This window comes from Gobio gobio (assembly GCF_949357685.1).
Source record: "Gobio gobio genome assembly, chromosome: 17".
Lineage (NCBI taxonomy): Eukaryota > Metazoa > Chordata > Actinopteri > Cypriniformes > Gobionidae > Gobio > Gobio gobio.
The window spans coordinates 27,586,377-27,601,042 of NC_137110.1; the positions used below are offsets into that span (position 1 = coordinate 27,586,377).

Below are 14,666 nucleotides of genomic sequence, written 5' to 3' on the forward strand. Positions count from 1 at the left end.
CAACAGACTTACTCCCATCCACGTTGAGCGGAGTTTCTTTTGCCGGAGAACAAATGATTCTTCTTCGTCCTTAATCGGATTAGCCGTTCCACATCTTGGTCGGACCCTGTGGTAATTATTTGACACTTTTTAAAAAAACTGGCAAGTTCCAGTATAAACAAAACGATGTATTTTGAATTATGTCATGGAAACTAACGTATTCAAACCTGAAATCAACAATTAAATAATTAATTATAAAGAAACTTACACCTATAGGATTCCGCTGTAGATGCCATCTCCTGGCGAGACGCGGGAATTCATTCAACGCGCGACGCGACTCTCACAGTGCATTATGGGTATTCTCTAGCCATTGAGCGTACATTGGCTGTAAACTCGTTATAGCGGTGCATTCTGGGATTGAATGAATGCACTCAGTAACGTCCACTATGGTTTCGGACACCACTACAAATGGCTGTTCCCTCAAATAGTGCCCTGTTTAAGTGTATAGGGGGAGATTTCTGCCAGGAGATGGCGCTCGCAGCTGAATCCATCATCCATCCATCTTCCAATGCATACAGGTATACATTCATTTTAAATTGATTATTAAATTGTTTGTTTAAGGTTTATACATGCACGTTTCCACGGCAGAGTTCAAGATAAATCTTTTCATTATTACTGGAGTGCCGGTTTGCTACGTTTCAAATAAACTGCAAGCAGAAACTGCAAAAGCGGCAGCCCTTCCGGCTCACTCAGTGTCCGAATTCACTCACTCATTTTCATTCCCTCCCTCAAGTGGACTATATCAGTGGACTAATGTAGGGAATAGTGAATGAGGGTATAGGGGGCGATTTCGGATTCAGCCCGAGTTCCACCCCAAAGTTCCTGGTTCCGGGGGAAGTTCCTGCGGTGGAAACGCGGCTTAAGATTACAATTTTGTTTGAATGCATTAGAGAGAACGATTGTGTGTGTGAATAAGTGCTACCTGTTTAAAATGTGCTTTCACCTGATCATATTCAGGATGTAGAAGGTACAAAAGAATTCCTTGAACTCTATGTATCATGTCCATCGTCGTCATCATAACCTTTACATTCTTTCTGATTTGAGTGATCCATCTGTATCAAGCTAGTTAAATGTGTTTAACGTGTGAGTTCTGGCTAAAAATGCAGTTATATTTTATAAGTTATATTATTCTAAAAGATCCGCTTCTCACTCCATTCAAAATCACGCTGCTCCACTCCTCGCTCCGCTCCCACTCCACTCCACTCCACTCTGCTCACATGATGGCAACCAACGGGTTGAAGGTCCAAATCAATGCAGTTTCAAAGGGCTTTGAAGGGATTCAGAGAGCTCTGCATGATCCCAGACGAGGAATACGGTCTTATCTAGTGAAGACATCTGTCATTTTCTAAAAAATGTTTTAATGTATATACTTTTTAACCTAAATTGCTTATCTTGTGCTGCTCTGCAGCATGCCACGGATTACGTAATCACGTCGGAAAGGTCACGCGTCTCGAGACGTAGGCAGTACCACCCCCGTGTTTACGAAGCGCACGTGCAAAGACTAATACAAAACGCCCTTTAGCAAAAGAAAAAAAAGGTAAAACAACGATGTCGGACGATTTTGAAGTTGGAGATGGAGTTTTTTTTTGGTTAAGGGCATTTGTATTAGTCTTCACACGTTCGCTTGGGGCAGTAGGCCTACTTCTGCCTACATCTAGCATGACCTTTCTGACGTGATTACGTAATCTGTAGATGAGCAATTTAGGTTAAAAAGTATATAGCCTATATTTACATTTTTTTTTTAAAATGACCAATGGTTTTGTTAGATAATAGATACCCTATTCCTCGTCTGGGATCATGTAGAGCCCTCTGAAGCCATTCGATTGAGGAAAGAAAGACATGAACATCGATGGGGGTGAGTAAAATATCAGGAAATTTTCATTTTGAATTGAACTAATCCTTTAAGGAGGAATTTCAACCTAATCATAAGCTTAGAATAATATATAATATATCTGGCATCTAACTTATACTATTAGCATCGTTTCTAATATTATATGTACAATCTTACAGACTAGGATATAAAATATACATCCTAGTTTAAAATATACCCCATCCACCACCCACCCCTCCCTCTATTGGTATGTTCCGCGGTCTATGGACATAGGTACTCCAATGCTACAAAGCATTACCTACTTTTATTTACTTTTGTTCTTGAAGTGAATTTACTTAATTGACAAATAGCCTTTAAAAATGGAAATAAGGAAATTGCTAGCGAGCCATCAAAATCCCTCTTGCAGTAGGCTGTGTATAAAGCGCGCTCTTGGCAGATGTGAACCTATGCGCGCGCCCTAGTTTTATCACGCCACGCTCTCTTTGACAAGTGGAATATGCATGCTGGCGCTACAGACAACAAGAGCAGCGCGCGGATTGCACGTGAACGTATAAAGGGACGCCAAGGCACTCTCTCGTCGTGTATTTGCCAACAAAAATAAATAAATACAATTAAAAATAAAAATTCTAAATTAGATTGAATAAAACTTAGTGTTAAATCTATGAAACAATAGTGTCATTAAAGTTGTTATTTATTGAAGATGAAGAAAACAACTTCGCATCAAGGTAAGATTTTCATCTTTCATTATGCGTACAGTAGCTATCCTATGTGCTTTTAAAAGTAGCTAATTGCTACATTATCTCTGTTTCTTCTTCCTGCTCACGTATCTTGGGGCTTTCTTCCAGTCTAAGAGATCTATTAATATACTCAAGCATGAGGCCAGCTGACCTCTATTCCTAAATGCAGGAGACACTTAAAATCGAATGTGAAAATAGAGCCGCATCAATCCGGTCACATGTTGAACCAGAAATATTGATGCTCAATGAAAATGGAATATATTCAGCAGCCCCAATTAACTTTTACAGTATCTCATACAACTCATACTCAATTTGCCATCACAAGCATTTTTAGGGTACATAGGTCTAAATATTTTCTTCGCTGAATGTTGAAGTGACAATTGTACAAATATTTTTATTTTTATTTTATGAAAGCAGCTGGATATTCTAGTCCAGTATTTGAAGCCATGCCAATGGCAGTTATTGTTAAACACACAAATGGACCAAAATGCTTGAGCTATTCTAGGGGCCATCTAATATTTAGACATTAAGTCACTCAGTCCTGAGTACATCTTTTATATTGTTAAATTTGCCAGAAGGAGAATCAGTGGTCTAGATAGTAATGGTTGTTTCTGGAACAAAAATCATACTCAGGCAACTTTTATAGAAAGAACTGAATTCAGGTCATGAAATCATCTAAAGGTTAAGCTATAATTATGCTTAAGCTAAACATATTGTGCTAGAATATATGCAAATCACATTTTACTAATCTTTAAAGCTTTAAAATAGAGGTGATATGTGACCAAAACCTCACTGGCTTGGTGTACTGTTAAAATGAAGGAATTTTCAGTGTTCAAATTTCGGATTAAATTTTACTCATATTTTAAATTAAACATTGCATTGTGTTTAAAGGGAAAAATGTAAGGAATTATGTCTTGGCAGATAATTAGCAGTAGCTTCTCCGTTTTCTAACAGTGTGGAGATGTTAACATAATTATTTCCTAATGTCTAAAGCGGCTAGACAAGTTAAGTTCTCCCTTAGAAAATATTCATGAGCATATAATCAGAAGAGTAATTTGATGGTTTACATTATAAGTGCAATGGATTTTGATAATAAAAGAATAGTCTAGAGCAGTGGTTCTCAAAGTGTGGTACCAGTACCACTAGTGGTACGCAGGCTGCCTCTAGTGGTACGTAGAGGGATCACTAAATAATGTTAAAACACAATAAAACATTTTTACATTTAAGTACAGTACAGTTTTAATTTAACTTTTAGGTACAACACATTTTAATTGAATCATTATTTAATTATTTCATTTACCTGCATGTAAGCACAGTGCAGTGTTAATGTACAAACTGTGTATTTAAAATTATAAAGTGGTTGACAACAATAAATATTAGGAATAAACTGCCTCTTTTTTTAACTGTGCAGAGATGTAGCTGAATAGTTAGGCCTACCATGCTACTGTATTTTAATGTTGGTCATTATAGTGGTACTTGGAAGGCCAAATATTTTCTGAGGTGGTACTTGGTATAAAAAGTTTGAGAACCACTGGTCTAGATACATGGGTGTCACATGTCAGGTGCTCTTCTGTCAACAGAAGAATGGGGATGTTGTTGATGTTAAAGGGATAGTTCACCCAAAATTGAAAATTACCCCATGATTTACCTTCAAGCCATCCTAGGTGTATATGACATTCTTCTTTCAGACGAATACAATCAGAGTTATATAAAAAAATATCCTGGCTCTTCCAAGCATTATAATGGCTGTGAATGGCAGCCCAAAATTTGAAGCCCCAAAAAAGTGCATCCATCCATTATAAAAGTGCTCCACACAGCTCCGGGGGTTAATAAAGGCCTTCTGATGTGAAGCGATACGTTTGTGTAAGAAAAATATCCATACTTAAAACGTTATAAAATAAAATATCAGACAGCCTTCCGTATTCTACTTACAAAGAAAGTGTAGTGCCTCTCGCAGATCAAAATACTTATGCTACGCCTGACGTCATCGTCGCGCCAGTTACACTTTTTTTGTAAATTGAATACAGAAGGCGGCGGTCTGGTGGAACCAGATATTTTACTTTATAATGTGTTAAATATGGATATTTTTCTTACACCAACATGGATTCACTTCAGAAGACCTTTATTAAACCCCAGTGCCGTGTTGAGTACTTTGGTAATGGATGAATGCACTTTTTTTGGGCTTCAAATTTTGGGCTGCCATTATAATGCTTGGATTAGCCAGGACATTTTTTGGTTACACTTTATTTTGATAGTCCACTTTAAACATTCTACTAACTATAAGTAACTTTGCAACTACATGTCAACTAACTGTCATTAGAGTATTAGTTGACTGTCAGTAGACTGGTAGGTTATGGTTAGGTGTTAGGGTTCGTGTTAGTAGAATAAGTTGAATTGTAGTTGCAAAGTTACTTATAGTGAGTAGAATGTCTGTTGGGGGACCAACAAAATAAAGTTTTAGTAAACATTAAGCAGACAGTCTACAAATACTCTAATGACAGTTAGTTGACATGTAGTTGCAAAGTTACTTATAGTCAGTAGAATGTCTAAAGTGTACTATCAAAATAAAGTGTTACCCATTTTTTTTTTTTTTTAATATAACTCCGATTGTATTCGTCTAAAAGAAGAATGTCATATACACCTAGGATGACTTGAGGGTGAGTAAATGATGGGGTCATTTTAATTTTAGGGTGAACTATCCCTTTAAGTGTGTATTGGAATCCTTAATATTTCTCAAAGATTAAAAATCTCCTACACATGCAGACTGTAGGGAGTGCAGAATTATTAGGCACGTTGATTTTCTGATCATATTTTTTTTCCAGGCACATTTGACCAATTCCAAACCACAGTAATCCTAATAACTACTATTGATTTAGTATTTAATAATGTATAAGTGATATATAATTGTTCCTGAAGGCTGGAAATGAAAATCACCTTATATTCAGGTGTGCAGAATTATTAGGCATGTTTTCTTTTACAGATAAATTGAGCCAAAAAAGAGATTTAACTCAGACTGAAAAGTCAAAAAGTATTAAATGCCCATTAGAAGGATGCAATACTAATGCAATACTAGACATTGCAGTTCAGGCATGACCATTGGACAGTGAAATGCTCGTTGGGTCAGCAGGGTCTGACAAAAACAGGTGGTGAAGAAAAGACACCTGTTAACTGCAAAAGAATTAAGAATTAAGGTGAAGAATTAAGGGTGAAACCATCAGGAACCCTTTAGTCTCCAGCGCCACCATTTTCCAAAGCTGCAACCTACCTGGAGTCTCCAGAAGTGCAAGGTGTCAGGATCTCAGAGACTTCAGTTAGGTAAAGAATCCTAAAAAATGACCCCCACTAGATAAGAATCACAAGCTGAAGTGTTGTAAAATACATGAAGAAGGTTTTTTTATAGGCTTTATGGACAGATAGGTTGATAGTGACTCTTGAAGGACCAGCACCACATCCTCTAGTACCACTGTTTGAAGAATTCATCTTCCAGAATCTGGCAGTACGTTTTGGGAGTTCATTTTTAGTCCATCTCTGCAAAACGGACTTCAGGATGGACTAAAATGAACTCCCAAAATGTACTGCCAGATTCTGGAAGATGAATTCTTCAAACAGTGGTACTAGAGGATGTGGTGCTGGTCCTTCAAGAGTCATTCTCAACCTATAAAACCTATAAAGCCTATAAAAAAACCTTCTTCATGTATTTTACAACACTTCAGCTTATGATTCTTATTTAGTGGGGGTCATTTTTTAGGATTCTTTACCTAACTGAAGTCTCTGAGATCCTGACACCTTGCACTTCTGGAGACTCCAGGTAGGTTGCAGCTTTGGAAAATGGTGGCGCTGGAGACTAAAGGGTTCCTGATGGTTTCACCCTTAATTCTTCACCTTAATTCTTAATTCTTTTGCAGTTAACAGGTGTCTTTTCTTCACCACCTGTTTTTGTCAGATCCTGCTGACCCAACGAGCATTTCACTGTCCAATGGTCATGCCTTAACTGCAATGTCTAGTATTGCATTAGTATTGCATCCTTCTCATGGGCATTTAATACTTTTTGACTTTTCAGTCTGAGTTAAATCTCTTTTTTGGCTCAATTTATCTGTAAAAGAAAACATGCCTAATAATTCTGCACACCTGAATATAAGGCGATTTTCATTTCCAGCCTTCATGAACAATTATATATCACTTATACATTATTAAATACTAAATCAATAGTAGTTATTAGGATTACTGTGGTTTGGAATTGGTCAAATGTGCCTGGAAAAAAAATATGATCAGAAAATCAACGTGCCTAATAATTCTGCACTCCCTGTATGTTTAATCAAGCAGTTGCTTCCCTCATCATCACATCTACTGAGACACTTCACTTACTCCTTTGCAAGAGTGGAATTTACATTGTAACAGGAAGTGATTCATGACTTATTAGCTCCCTGCAGTCCTTTTCCATTGCTATGAACTAGTTTTCCTGGAATGTCATTTTTGCTACAGTTATGCAGTCTAGACTTTATGCAAAAAATTCTTTATTTATGAATAACATATTTCTTTTAACTTATGTTGAATTTATTTTTTAAAGAATAAAGAATAACTTTATTCACTCTCTTGTTATGACATCATATGTTGCTGGCCCATACGGCTATAAATAGCTCTTGAAACATGCAGCTAATGCATGATGTCACGACTGAAAGAGCTTTTGAACAGATGGAGAAAAACAGGTCTTGTTGTTATTGTTTTTTGCTTATGGTAAGTCATTAGGCATGAACATCTAGCCAAAACCACAAATTCCAGATGCTTGTTAGGGGACTGTTCCTGAGGCTGTTTCCATAGCCCTGTTGGCTGATGGAGCCTTTATTTCACAGATAATCACAAGTGTTGCATGTTCTTTTAATTAAAACCAATGTAAAGAACATTTTAAGGCAAAGTACGGGTCAGAAATGTATCGGGGCTCCAAGCAAAATGGCTTATTAGTTTGATGTTTTCTACAAAGCTTTACATTTACATTATTATTTGCACAAACACACTTAAAAGTTACATGTAAAGATGACCTTAGTTTTCAGTTATCAGCCATATGTGGCCAAATCATTAGCCATTACTGATTTATTTGGTGATAATAAATTAATAACATGGGTTAATGAGATAAAGTGAGAAGTATTTAGCTGGTCATGTGAGCTCCAAATGCTAGTCCCCATCATGTGAGTGTGTGTGTCTACATCTCTTGTGAATGTACTTGGTTTAAAACATATTTATCAAAAATACTATTAACTTCTTTAAACATAAAACATAAATTAAAAATATGTAATTATAGTACCTTTAAGCCTAAACCTTCAGCTCAGAACTGCTAGTAAAATGCAAAGACCTAATGCTTAAAGACTGTAGATTTGCTTGGATTGTCATTCTAATTAATAGTTACGTAACTCTCAAGGTCATGCTTACTGCTTTCATATTTAGAGTTGTGTGCTCTGCCAAAAAGTGTGGCCAAGTCTGTGGAGTCTGTGGCCAAACTCCACATGAGAGGAGTTTGTCTCAGTCTGCTGCTGTAGATTTAGACATTAGCAATTTGACAGATTTCCCAAACTGCACAATATTGACTAAAACTGCAATTCCTGATGGTCTGAATTCAGTGTACCTGTTTGTTTGGATGTAAGTAAATAGAAATGACTTGGGAAATCTATTCAGCTTGATTGAATGAGGTTCAACTGGGTGATGTATTGATGCATTTGGTATCATGAACTAACCAAGAATAACAATTGTCACATCATTTATTAATCTGTACTAATCATTAATTTATATACCTAATGTCAAGTAACTAATGTTAACTTATTGAAGCATTACATCCATTAAGAACAAAACTTCAGTGCATGCAAAGTCGGCATGTTCAACAAAAAAAAGGCAGTAGCATAATTGCAGTTTTTGCCTTGATGACATCTAAATAAATATGTTAGAGTAGCTTTTTTTGTGTGCAAATATGTAGCAAGCATCCAGTCTTTTCTACTGACCAGTTTGTAAGACACGTTTAAGCATAACACATCACATCACGGCACTGCACATTTTATTATTGAATTAGACTAGAGAAAATAGTCTGATTTAAAGGTTTAGATTGATAAATTTTTCCTGTTAAACAGACTGCTTAAGATTTACATTTCGTCTGGATCAAGCACAATCGGATTGATGTTTAAATCAAGGCTTTTCAGTCTGATTGAACCATCTATCTTCCAGAGAATTCAACTGGCAGAATACCACGCACATGCTCAGGAGAGAGAGGGAGGGAGAGAAAGGGCGAGGTCGCGGATCCAAGCGAGGCTTCAACTGCGTACTGCTTGATCCTGATGAAATGTAAATCACCTCTCACTCGCTCTCCTTATCCAACCCTCTCATATTCGCCACCCAGCGCATTTTGATGTTCAGAGCTTGTTTGGCCTCACCCCCCTTCGGTGCGGGAGAAAGGAGGCGTGCTAAGCTGTCTCCCCTCACCTCCGATTTGTTGGTTGTCTGCTGCTCGTGTAATCGGAGACACCTACTCTGAGAGTTTATGTCGTCGTCATTGCCACTTGTAGGGAGTCAGATGAAGTTCCCCATGGCAAACAAAGGTTGGTCTCTGCGTTTATGTGTGGGGTTAGGCACCTGAAGCCAGTATGCTCCTCTGGAATTCCCTCTTGAGACCTGTCAGTTGTCCTGGAGGGCTTAACGGAGGCTTCTTTTGAGCCCCTGGAGTCAGCTCCAGAGCAGATTCTGACTCTGAAGGCTGCTCTTTTGTTGGCATTAACTTTTTTGAAGCGAGGTGGGGATTTATAAGCTCTCTCCTTTAGCGAGGCATGTATAGACTTCGCCCCTGGTCTGGTTAAGGTAACTTTGAGACCTAGGCCAGGATATGTGCCAAAAGTTTTGTCTACATCATTTCGCTCTCAGATTATTACCCTTCCCTCATTCCACCCTCCTCCTTTTGCCTCAGAAAAAACTGAAAAAATTAATTTGCTCTGCCCTGTCCGAGCTTTGAAGTCTTATGTAGATTGGTCTTGTGGTTGGTTAGGCCAAATCCCAAATTCCTTTTTATACCCCTTCGCCTACCCCTACCCCTATGCCTACCCTTTCCCCTTGCCCCTTGAGTGGCAAGGCGTAGGGGTGAAAATATTCCCCTAAGAAATGGGACACCACTACTACACCATTAAACGTCATCATACGTCATCATACCCTGTTTCTTTTATTAGTGTCCTGTAAAATTTAACCAGTATGAACAGCAGTGAAGTGCGTAGGCCATATCTAACAGAAATCAGGCGCAAGAATTATTTACTCACTCCCAACGTTGTTTTGCGCTGTATTTGGACTTAATAAAACGGTGCTCGTTTTCAGTTCAAAAAGAACTTATCAAGTTTCCTAAGACGATACAGAACATAAAAGACTGGTGAAGCCACCTTTTCATCGGGCCAAACTGTTCTCTTTGTTTATTAACCGTTCTACATAGGCGTCGATTTCGGGGGGGACGGGGGGGACGCGTACCCACCAGATTTCATCATGAGTCCTTTTGTACCCACCACTTTTTTTTTTTTTTTTTTAAACCTTGAGTTCAATTTCGCGGTGAAGCATTGCTGACACACACATTATTTTTTCCACTCAATTGTGTCGTAATAACGATATCTTATGTCGTTTTAACTACATCTTTTCTCATAATAACGAGATCTTATGTCGTTTTAACGACATCTTTTGTTGTAAAAACGTTTGAAAAGCAGAAGCAAGCTCCGTAAAATAGACTCTTCCGCTGCCTGTATCAGTGGCAGTGCCCATAACACGAAATTGTTGTAATGGATTGATGTACAGTTCTTAACAGCCATGGGTAGCAGGTGCCATGGACCGCTCATGATTTAGCGTAATGACGGACCCCTGTGCAGCCACAAATATCATAATTATCTATAGGCTTCGGGCCAATTTTCCAGTCATAGCCTACCTCAGACGCGGGCCGGGCTTCGGGATTTTTTAGGCTATAGGACGGCGCTATGCAACACACATCGCCGCAAATGAGTAAAGCAAGCCAACACGCAAACTGCCACAAGTGAAACTGAAAATAAGCTAAGTTTTAGATGCTCAAAAGCACAATCATCTTCATTAAAATTAATGAGACTAAATGCTCTTACCAGTGTTTAGGTCGCTCGTTCTCATAATGCGGTCTTTGATGTTGAAAAGAGCTGATGAATAAAATACTCATATCGGTTGATTTCGTTGACATGAACTCCGTTAAATGTGCATATAGCACGGGAATTGAAGATCGGATATATATTCATTTCGCGGAGAGGTGTAGCCTAAGGTAAGACAACCTGCATGTTTTTTATTTTTAATTATTTGTTTAGATTGTGTAGCCCGTTTTGTTTGCGCGCGCCGTTGCGATCTGCCTGCCTCATCTTGTCAAAAATGCCTTTTTACTGTGATGGTGGTGATAATAGGCTAAACGTTTAAACGATGCTTTAAGTGTTTTTTATGGATTTAATAAGCAAGACAAGTCAAGTGTTGATTTCAGAGGCTAAAGTGTTGGGTTAACTCAATGTCGGCCGCTGGCCGCTTGGTCGTCACTTTAAAAAGCAAAAACTTTAGTTTAACAAACATTAAATGCTTTAAACATTTTTCTAAATTAACTTAATAAAGAAACAAAACGAAATATATCTACTTTGACATTAAAAACAAAACTGAACTATTTTAATGGCTGTAACTAATGTGTAATAGGGAGGATAAAAAAAACACGGGCTCCAGTGGGACTCTGATAATGAAGTGGTAAAAAAAATTGCAAAAATGAAAAATATTAAAGAATTCGCGGGGCGCTTTCGTCGCATGAGTAAGATAGGCTATAAGACCCGCAATATGTCTCTCATCTGACATTTTTATTTATTTACATTAGTAAGCTGCAGGACATAGTCTTTCAAAACATGACCTGCGCGAAAGAGAAAAAAAAATGTACCCAGCACTTCTGAAAATGCACTTCTGAATGCGTCTCTGTCCCCAGCACATTTCAAACCAAACTGACGCCCATGCCGTTCTATTCCATGCTGATCCGAGCTGGCCTGTACGGATATGGTTTCGTTTTCTACTATGGTGCTGCGGTAACGGAGCTCTTTGCAATGTAATACAAACGAGTCAGTTGTTGCCTTGGAGACGCAAGAGTTTACAAATGATATGTGATATAAATATCGACTGCGTTATGAAGGATGACCAGATATTTTTTTTAACTGTAAAAAACTGTAGCAGCACGGTAGTCGTTGTATGCAGGGAAATTTATCATACCCCTTCATTCGTAGTGTGGTCCTGAAAAATCTTCATTTGAAGGGCTATGTGGCCCTCCCCCTTACCCCTAATACTTCAGCCAAAAGAGAATCGAGACTCCCCTACCCCTTCACGTGAATGTGCAAAACGAAGGGGTAGGGGCTAAGGGGTAGAAATGGGATTGGGCCTTAGAGTAGTTGACTGTTAGGTATTGGGGTTTGGTTTATTGAATAATTTGACATGTAGTCACTGACAGCAATGGGTAGCAAAACATTTAAATAGAAGTGATGGATCTTTTTGCAAGCATTAACTTTTAATCAAAATTACATTTCTTTAGGAAATCTAGATCGAAAAAAACAGGAAACAAAAAAGCCACAGTAGAGACGAGATCAGTCAAAGTCTGAACCAAAAACAGGGCTATATATACACCAAGAAACACAAGGGACTAAACAAGGTAATTAACAAGACAGGTGGAACACATGAGGGAAAACCAAACACTATTGATGCATCAAAATTCGCATACTATCCGTCCCAAATAGTATTCGAAAATAGAATTGGTACATCCTAAATCGTAGTAGTTGAAAAGAGTATTCCAAAGATACCCAAATGGTCTACTATTTCCGGTTAGAATCCGTGCACACTCTAACGGCTGATATTGCCCACAACCCATTTCGAGTTGGACGAGGATTCAATTAGAACTACAAACACAGATAAAAAGTGTTTAAAAAAAAAACTACAAACACGACTGGCAGATCAATGTGCTACTACATTTCTCTCCGAAATGGTAGGAAATTAAATTAAATTGAATGTGGATGATTTTAACTGTGACAAAATTATTGACGGCAGTTTAAACCGTGACAGGATGCATGTAACTAAGCGATAGCCCTACTAATGTTGGCGAAGTAGTATGTCCCAAAGCTTGCATAATCTTCTGCGACACACTCAAAAGTATGTACTTTTTCTTAACAAAAAGAGTACATACTTTTATGGCGTAGTATAAGTAGGCAAATTGGGACCAGCATATGACAACAGGTGACATAGACAAAGGAAACTGAACTGGGAACAGTGCAAATCCAACAGGCCAACAACTCAAACAAAACATAGGGTGCTTTTACACGACAACGAAGTACTAAAACTGAAAAGTTTTTCGGTCCCACTTTATATTAGGTGGCCTTAACTATGATGTACTTACATCAAAAAATAAGTACAATGTACTTATTATGTTCATATTGTATTGCAAAACACTTTTGCTGATATTGAGGTGAGATACGGGTAATGTTAGGGACAGGTGTGGTGGTATGGTTTAAGGGTAGGGTTATGTGTAAAGGAAGTGTCAACAGTAATTATAAATGTAACTACAGAAATTAATTACAGATGTAATTACATGCAGGTAATTTTAATTTTAAAAGTACAATGTAAAAACGTGTATATACAAAATGAGTGCATTGTATCAAATTATTAATTTAAATGTTAGCACGTAGAAGTTAAGGCCACCTGATATAAAGCCGGTCCTGTTTTTCTTTTGCATTTTTCGCATACAACCGACAATGTGTCAAAACGATCCCAATTCACACGGGTCCTTTGTAAAAAAAAACATCACACGGCTAGACTGAACAATTAATACCCAAGCACATGACTTCACCTTTTTCACAAATTCATGGTTTTGTAGTTTACACAGAGGAAAAAAAACCCTGATTTTTTAGAATATGCAGCATACACAACAAGAAAATCTTGGTATTTTTCCACAATTGGCATTTTATGCATTTAAAAGACCTCTTACTTGCCCTTTTCTGTTCATTAAATCACTCCATCATATCCCTTTATTGCTTCTGCCATGACTTTATCCTTTTTTCTCATATACCTTGTTCTTTTCTGACTACTTCCTCTGCTTTTATAAGCATTGCTCCCCTGCAGCCCTGCCATCAGTCTTGGCTGGTCTGGTGATTAAACACTACATGCTTATATAACAAAATGTGCATGTCTGAGTCATGCTTGTAGGTCAGAGTGTTTTGGGGCTGTAAGGCATGTGCATTTTAGTTACACCGATGCTGATGCTATTTGTGGATTTATCTACATCTCTGTTTTATGCATGAATGCTTATGCACATGTGCCTGTGTCCATCTGCTTTTCTGAAAAAGAAATAAAAAACATTAGCATGCGCGTGTGTGTGTTGTGTGTATGTGTGTGTGTGTGTGTGTGTGTGTGTGTGCGCACATGTGTGTTTACAGGATGTTCATTCATGCAAGAGGAATGTGCTTTGATAACAGGCTGCAGGAGATTGTGTTGTAAGCATGTGTGAATCAAGCTTGATGGCAGTGCTGAAAGGTATGGCAGAGATCTCTTCTGTCTCTTCCATGGATTGATAAAAGCTTGGGGCCTTCCCTATTTCCCCCAGCTGCTGCTCATCCAGCACAGCCAGAGAAGTGTGCGCTCAGAATGCAACTTTATAAATATCCCTGTTACTGTGCCATTCATTTCAGTGACGTGTTCTGTCATCATAGCCAGACTTTAAATCAATGCACTATATAGCTATCTCACTCTTAGTTGACAGTTTTGCAAGGTAAAATGAAAAGAAACAAAAAACGGACACAAGATGATTTTAATGTCTCAATTGTTTATCCTAGACAAAAGTGAGACTGGAGAGTAAAGACTTTTGCTCATGCCTCCTGATTTTCTGATAATTTCACATCTCAGAAGTGCTCTCTACAATATTTAAAACAATTATTTGTAAATCAAAAATGAGAGATTTCTTATGAACTTAAACATTCTTCATCAAATACTTAAATAATACCTGTATAGCTATATAGATGCCATAGTATTTTAAG

General features: G+C 37.9%; 1 protein-coding gene across 1 annotated transcript in view; it reads left to right on the plus strand.

Annotated features, from left to right (window-relative positions):
* The first annotated feature begins 2,354 nt into the window (after nucleotides 1-2,354).
* septin9b (septin 9b) overlaps nucleotides 2,355-14,666 on the plus strand; it is a 177,311-nt gene continuing 164,999 nt past the window's right edge. Inside the window, exon 1 of the mRNA XM_079841359.1 lies at nucleotides 2,355-2,595. Within this exon, the coding sequence (XP_079697485.1) occupies nucleotides 2,571-2,595 (25 nt within the window). The 5' untranslated portion in view covers nucleotides 2,355-2,570. The remainder of the gene's footprint in view (nucleotides 2,596-14,666) is intronic.